A 7,901-nucleotide genomic window follows, 5' to 3' on the forward strand; every position below is an offset into this window, starting at 1 on the left:
ACCCTTTGCAATTCTATCTGCTCCAAAACAGCATATGGAAGGCTGTGCAGTGTTCTCCTTTTGTGAGTGGTGTCAAGTCTCTGTTATGATTTGGGTGTGAGATGGGCAATTTAGATGAACTCTGCAGTTTCTCGTATCTGCTATTTGTGCCATGTGCTGTTTTGTGAGCTTGTGTATTCACATCTACTCTGCCATCCTATTTCCAGGCTAGAAGTTTGCTTTATCAGTTCCGCCTGCTGCCTCGGATCCCTTGCGGTCTGCATGACCTGTGCAAACTCTGCGGGACAGGAATGTGGGACAGTGGCTACATCCCCGCTGTGGAGTGTACGGGGAACCACCCAGACTCGGATAGCTGCCCTTATGGAGGCATGGTGGATGAACCTTCTCCCAAGCCAGGGAACGAAAGCAGGAGGGGACTGAAAACACGGGAGGTCTTCGCTTTCCGGAAATGACATCTTCCTGGGGCTTGGGTGCCCAAGGACTGGAAGAGAAACGGAAGCGAAACAACTTGGTGCAGTTGAGACACACTCTCAGCAGACATCAACAGGAGACAAGAGGAGGCAGATGTTTCTCCTCAATGTCCCAAAGGAGATGGATGAGTGGATGGGAGAAGGAAGGTGATGGCACCGAGTGGAAGAGTCTCCCTTGTGATCAAAGCAAGATCTTGATGTTTCTCCTATATACCTGGAAGGGCGTTGCTCTGACTGTCCCGACTTTCGTTGTTGTTGTTGTTGCTTTACGGTTCGGAACATTTTGAAGGGAGTGCACAAGGCTGAGCCTGGTGAATCAAGAGTTCCAAGGGGCAAAAGGATCCCCCCTCCTAACACACACACACACACACACACACACACACACTGCTGCCATAGGGGAATGTAGATGGCTTAAGACAATGAGTCCACAACCAGCAACGCAGTAGATGGAGGGGCAATGCTACTCCAGCCCCTCCATCCCAAACACACCCATGCACCTGTGCACGCCCGTGTTGCTTTAACCAAAACACCATGGCTCTCTGGCTTCTGCATAAAGCCACGGTGATCACTTGGAATATAGTCTGCCAAAAACGAAAACAATAAAATTGCAAGCTTTTGGGCTTCCCCAGGGAAATAATCACAGTATGTGTGTATGTATCCAAAGCTTGATCACCATATTTTACAAAGCGCTTTATTTTTATTCTTTTCATATATACATGACTTGTTTGCTGTAGGTCAAAAATCAAATTTTTGCAGTTACGGAAGTTGCAATCCTCAAGTTCACTGTGAGTATAATAAATTATGCAAAATCACACGCCGTGAAAACACTTGATTATTTTTGGCCCGAACGGTCTGATTTGGAGATACAGGTAGAGCCCCTGTAACGTTTTGTCACTGACTCTTCATTGGGCCCTTGCACATGGCTACTCTCAGTGAGATAGATCTGGAGAGGGGAATAGACTCTGCCTGCTGCAGTCTCAAAGCTGAGTCTTCAGGCCCCACTTCCAGAGATGCAGCCTATTCTCTGCGCCTCTGCCACCCTCCTGTCTCTCACATCCATGCCCGTCCTGTTTTCCAGCATTCACTGTGTTTGATCTTCCTGGAAAAACTACCCAAAATCAGTGCTGCAAGAGCCAGGACCACTTGGAACAGTGAGCTGAATGCATGTCCTGCAGTTGTAAGGTTAGAATGGATTTCTCAGTACTCTGAATCCTGTCTCCCTTGCAGCTTTGTTCCAGCTCTGAGCTGCATTGAGAAAGTGGCACGACATACTGCAGGTCCTCCTGCTTTTCCCTGCAGCCATTGTGAGTGTGGCAGGTTGTAGCCTTCTGGTTGCAGAGCAAGGGCGACTGCTTGGTTTCCGGTGTGCTTTGCTTAATTTTAAACTGACTTACATTTTAGAATGCCACTGGAGAGACTCTGCATTTTAGGATCTGTTACAAGTACTAGTTTCATTGAGTTAGCATCCAAAGTCTCTCCCCCCTCTCTCTCTCTTACATCTGCTCCAACATGGCAGACAGTTTCAGAAAGGATAAATAACAACTTAGTGGACAGAGATTAGTGGTTGCAGTCTGTTAACATCCTTGCACAGGCTTCTCTTCACACCATTTGACCCACCTAGCCAAATGCAGCCCATAATAGCACTATACAGAGGACCTGCCAAGTGCTGGCCCCTGCCTGCCTGCACGCCACTGCCAAACTAATAGAGACGTATGCTTTTCCTTAAAGACCTCCAGTGATGGAAGGTCCCTCACCTGTAAGCAACCTGTTTCAGGGTTCTACCACTCACTACACTCTGGCGTCAATCCTAAGTCCTTCTGGCTGCAGCTTCCGCCCATTGTTTTTGCCCATGGCAGACAATCCACGACCTCCTCCAGGTACCTCTTTATGCACCTGAAACCTATTAGTGTTACTTTTCTCAAATAGTCTCTCTCCCAAGCAAACTCCCGGCTTCTTAGCCAGGTTGCTAATTGTTTTTGGTTGCTCTTTGGATTACACTTGCAGATGTATGTAGAAAACCAGACCGGGTGGGTAATTAGCACTTCAGACTTACCTGCCACGAGGGAAAAGTCTTAGCAGGAAAGAGCCAATTTAATTTTAGTTCAGCTCGGCTTTGCTAGAGGTGAGATGGCTGTGAGAGATAAATTTCTGCAGAAGCGTGTTCATTCACATTGGATAGGGGGTGTATATATCCATTTAGGCTTGGCTTCCTCCAGAGGTCATAGGAATACAGCACCACCTGCTGTTTATAATCTCAATTGCCGTGTGCTGTTCTAAGTCTGAACTCAATGCTCCCATCTGGCCACTGGTGCCAGGGACCGTGAGCCGAGACTGTGGATTCAGGACATTTTTCAAGTAGGTGGTTGTTGCCAGTGCTACAGATTTAAACAGAGTGAATGCTTTGCTGCTCAGCATGTCAAAGGGGGGGCGGGGAATCTCATGTTTGGTCCACAAACACAGAACTGTTGATCTAGACATTGTTATAGAGGATGCTGCGAAAACAACACCACCACCACCACCAAAACCCTTGAAATAAAATTAAATATTTCATCAAGAATTGTTCTCAACAAAAGCTGTTGGACAAATACAAAGAGATTTGGGGTGGTGCTGAGTGGGGGTTACAGTTCTTCACCTTCTAGCCCATGGGTAGGCAAACTAAGGCCCGGGGGCCGGATCCGGCTCAATCACCTTCTCAATCCGGCCCGTGGACGTTCCGGGAATCAGCGTGTGTTTACATGAGTAGGATGTGTCCTTTTATTTAAAATGCATCTCTGGGTTATTTGTGGGGCATAGGAATTCGTTCTCCCCCCAAAATATATATATATATAGTCCGGCCTCCCACAAGGTCTGAGGGACAGTGGCCTCCTACTGAAAAAGTTTGCTGACCCCTGTTATAGCATTTCTAAATGTTGTTTGGGTATGGGAGTCGTGTGACTTTTGTGTTTCAGACATTGTGTAGTGGAATATTCTGGAGGCACAAAGGAAGCTTTTGTTTTCTAGCACGACCTCTATTCACATAGGCACATCTCTCAGCCCTTTGTGGCATGTGTGCATTTGTGTGTGTGTCATGCAACTCAACTGATAATTCCCAGTCCAGTTTTTTTTTTCTTTTTGGAGGACTGGACTGAGAGGCAGAAAATGCCAAAGAGTGAACCTACATAAAAGGGGGGGGCATCAAAATAAGCTGCAGTGTACACACACACACGCCCCTTCCCAAAATATGTTGGAAAATGTTTTTTGGGGAGTGTTTCTTGCTTAAAACAACAGAAGATTGCTTATTGAAGCCATGGAGTTTGCCTGTACAGTCGTACCATGGAAGCCAAACAGAAGCTCCTGCAACCAATCAGAAGCTGCGGAAGCCCCGTGTGATTTCGGGTTCCAGAAGAATGTTTGCAAACCAGAACAATCATTTCCGGGTTTGCGGCATTTCGGAGCCAAAACGTCCGAGTTCCAGGGCGTTCGGGATCCAAGGTACGACTGTATGCCCTTATGAAGTCATAACTTATGTCTCAAAGCAAACCGTCTCCACCATGAGAGCTCTTAAGAATGTGCATACAAACAGGTGAGTTTTTCAGGCTCCCATGAGGAAAAGTGAAATAATGTTGTGACTTTTCTTTTCTTTTTCATGTTTTTATTCTATTTTAAATCTCAATAATGTGGCAACAATAAACACATGGTAATATAGAAATAATTATAGGTGACAGTCTTTCACTAATACATATAAGCAAAACACATAGAAAGTAAAAAAAAATGTGTTTGCGTTACTATTTATACATTATCTTAGGCTGTACCAGCTTCTGGAAAGTTGAGGTCTTCCCTTCTTACAGCTTGGTCTCCACCCATGCCCTGTGTGAAGAAACAGGACACCCTTTCCTCTGTTTGATCACTGAGAATCATAGCACTCGTTTTCTCTTTCTTGCTCTCTTGCGCGCGTGCACACACACACACACACCCCTCTTTACCTCTACCTCTTAGAGGTCCACTTTGTTCAGTACTGGTGGAAATGTCTTCTGCCATTCTGGTCGTGTCGGTGTAACACAAGTCTTTCCTACTTTACTTCTAATACACGCTTCAGCCTAAATGGCTCATAAGCTTGACATGTGAGTTTCCATGATCAGTTTGTTTGACCAAAGAAACATATGCACACACATACACACACACAAAGTTATTGGACTACATCTTTCATCATCTGACGATGGCCTGTGCTTTCCAAGATCAGGATATATTCACCACAATAGTCCACGCATTAGTACCGCATTTTTTGCTCTATAAGACTCACTTTTTCCCTCCTAAAAAGTAAGGGGAAATGTGTGTGCGTCTTATGGAGCGAATGCAGGCTGCGCAGCTATCCCAGAAGCCAGAACAGCAAGAGGGATTGCTGCTTTCACTGTGCAGTGATCCCTCTTGCTGTTCTGGCTTCTGAGATTCAGAATATTTTTTTTCTTGTTTTCCTCCTCCAAAAACTAGGTGCGTCTTGTGGTCAGGTGCGTCTTATAGAGCGAAAAATACGGTAACTTCAAGACTGGATCAGTTCTACGCTGTACATGTAGGGCTCTGTTTGCAGAAATTACAGTTAGTGATGAATGTTGCAGTATGGTTGCTGACAGGAGTGGGGCTCTCGCAGTGTATTACACCCCTGCTCAGAGATCTGCATTGACTGACAGTTTGTTACCAGGCCAAATTCAAGGTGTTAGTATATAAAGCCCTCAGCTGCTTAGGACCAGTTTACTTGAAGGATCACATTACTCCCCCTGGGCCCATTTGATTGCTTTTGATCTCCGAAACCGGCCGTTTTACGAGTTCCATATAATGTATGTTCTGTGTGGCAACACCTACTTTTTGGAAGTCCCTGCCCATTGGTATTAGGCAAGCACCTTCACTGAATTGTTTTCAGCACCTGCTAAAGCCTTTTCGCAATGTTAACATGTAATTTTATTATGTATGGTTGTTTTTAGAATTACTGGTTTTATTAACATTCTGATTTTTTAAAGTCAGCTTCCTTTTAATGTTTGCTTTAATTGGTATTGGGTAAGTGGTATATACATTTTTTAAATATACATTTTGTTTAAATAAAAATTCAAAAGCTGGACAATCTGGCCAGGGCTGATGGGAGTTTGAATCCAGCTACCATCAGGAAGGCTGCAGGCTTCCCATCCCTGAGCTAAACAGATGAGAGCTATGCCATCTCTGGAGAGCTCTTGAAGCCTTCCAGGACAGGCATAGGCAAACTTGGCCCTCCTGATGTTTTTAGACTACAATTCCCATCATCCCTGACCAGTTAGCTAGGGATGATGGGAATTGTACAAAAAAACTAACAAAAAAAATGACATTTTTGAGCTATTTCTGCTCAGACACTGTTTCCAGGAAATTCTGGGCGTATGTTAACCCTAAATAATCCTCCTGCTCTGGCCTTCTGAATGAATCCCACTCAGGCATAGGCTTCACCATGTTGCTTATACTAATTTGCCTGTTACACGCGCTGTTTCATAAGGAGAAAAGATGCCATATTCCAAAGAGAAGTCGCCTACATTCTTCCTGAACTTGGAGATGATTCATGCTTCAGTCTCTGGCGGTAAAGGGTGCCACAATTATAGGCCTCAGGGCTCCTGGAATCATTAACAGTGAGCTTCGTTACAGCAGCTGAGAACATGATCTCGCTGTATTGGAAAGGTGAAGCACAGCAGAGCGGTACGTTCTGTGCAGATGGCCATCTCCCAGTGCTATAAATGAACATGCTGTGCTAGCCTAGGTCCTCTGCTCTAGTGAATGACTACTTTAATTGTTGAGCCCTCGTGAGTGAGGAAACTGTAAGTCCGAGTACCGCAAGAGGGGCTGTTAAATGAGCACAACTTGGAAGGCCACAGCAACACCTCCTTCCACTGTAGTCCTCAACCTAATTCTGTTTGACTCTTTCACAGCGGCAGCACAAGAGCGTCTAAGGTTTCCTTGCTGGACCTGACTAAAAGCTTTGTCAAGCCCAGCACTCGCCTTCCATCAATGGTCTATCCAGGTGTCCTAGAAAGTTCTCAGGCAGAGTGTTATGCAACAGCCTAATAACTTGTTTTTTCCACACCACACCCAGGAATCACAAACAGGCCATCTCAGATTATGAAGTTTCTATCTGGTTCTTTCTATACCTCTTGCAGATTTCCACCCAGCATGACTTACACAGCCAGTTGGCTCTTTAAAAAGAATGCATATCATCTTGAGCATTGATGAGGTTCAGGGGCGCAATGTCCAAGCCATTTGCTTTGCATGCAGAAGGTCCTCACGTCTTAGAGAGGCGCTGCCAACCACAGTAGGCAGTGTTGAACTGGATGGGCCAATAGTGTGGTTCGGTATAAAGCATCGTCTTTGTTTGTTTGTTAGTGAAACAACCAGTGAAGGACTAACTCCAGAAAGATATCTGTCTCCTGCTGTGGTGGATAATATGGAGACCTCTCGGATTGAGTGCCTTCTTACTGAAAGTGTGCTGAACTGGTTTTAATTGCTTTAATAGGGAAGGAAGGGGATAGTTTCACCACCAAACAGCTTGCCGCTGGAGACAGAACACAGCACTTGCCTGCAACATGGAATGAAGCATGACCCAGCCCCGTCCTATCCTTTGTGTGACACCGTAGCAAGCCTTGGTTCACCAATAATATGATGTCCCCATCCTCACATATTTAATGGGGTGGGGGATAGCTGAAGGGTGATCTCTATAGCACTGTTCCCTCGCTTCCCTCGCTTTTGATATGTGGATAGATGTGTATGCCAGAAGTTAGCACGCACAGGCACTGGAATTTTTATATTATTTAAACTTTTGAAATTTGCAGACTCGTACAGGTATTGGTATTGGGGAGGGATGTGGGTGGCGCTGTGGGTTAAACCACAGAGCCTAGGACTTGCCGATCAGAAGGTCAGCGGTTCGAATCCCTGCAACAGGGTGAGCTCCCATTGCTCTGTCCCTGCTCCTGCCAACCTAACAGTTTGAAAGCACGTCAAAGTGCAAGTAGATAAATAGGTACCGCTCCGGCGGGAAGGTAAATGGCGTTTCTGTGCACTGCTCTGGTTCGCCAGAGGCGGCTTAGTCATGCTGGCCACATGACCCGGAAGCTGTACGCCGGCTCCCTCAGCCAATAAAGCGAGATGAGTGCCATAACCCCAGAGTCGGTCACGACTGGACCTAATGGTCAGGGGTCCCTTTACCTTTACAGGTATTGGGGAAGGGGTTTGTGTCGCTGTTGCTAATGTACGTATAGTCACAGGCAATACCCCATATATTGACGACAACGCTCACAGAATTGTATTCTATCCAGCAACCACTATAGCAATGGTTTGGAGTGTTTTGCGGGGGGAGAGTAACATCCCACCCACTCCCAGCTATAAAACATTGTCCTTTGGCGGTTGTGAAAAAGCCTTGTTCGAACAACAGAAGCACAACATTGCAGG

At 45.8% G+C, this 7,901-nt stretch overlaps 1 protein-coding gene across 7 annotated transcripts in view; it reads left to right on the forward strand.

The window, feature by feature from the left end:
* TBC1D16 (TBC1 domain family member 16) overlaps positions 1-1,282 on the forward strand; it is a 57,723-nt gene extending 56,441 nt beyond the window's left edge. For 6 of the 7 annotated variants that reach the window (XM_080993695.1, XM_080993694.1, XM_080993697.1 and 3 more), the window contains one exon: positions 207-1,282. In XM_080993695.1, coding sequence (XP_080849821.1) covers positions 207-452 — 246 coding nt within the window. In that variant the 3' untranslated portion in view covers positions 453-1,282. The remainder of the gene's footprint in view (positions 1-206) is intronic. The other variant, XR_013982419.1, reaches the window with a different exon arrangement.
* Positions 1,283-7,901: the final 6,619 nt, after the last annotated feature.

This window comes from Podarcis pityusensis, assembly GCF_964106645.2.
Source record: "Podarcis pityusensis genome assembly, chromosome: 2".
NCBI classification, from domain to species: Eukaryota; Metazoa; Chordata; class Lepidosauria; order Squamata; family Lacertidae; genus Podarcis; species Podarcis pityusensis.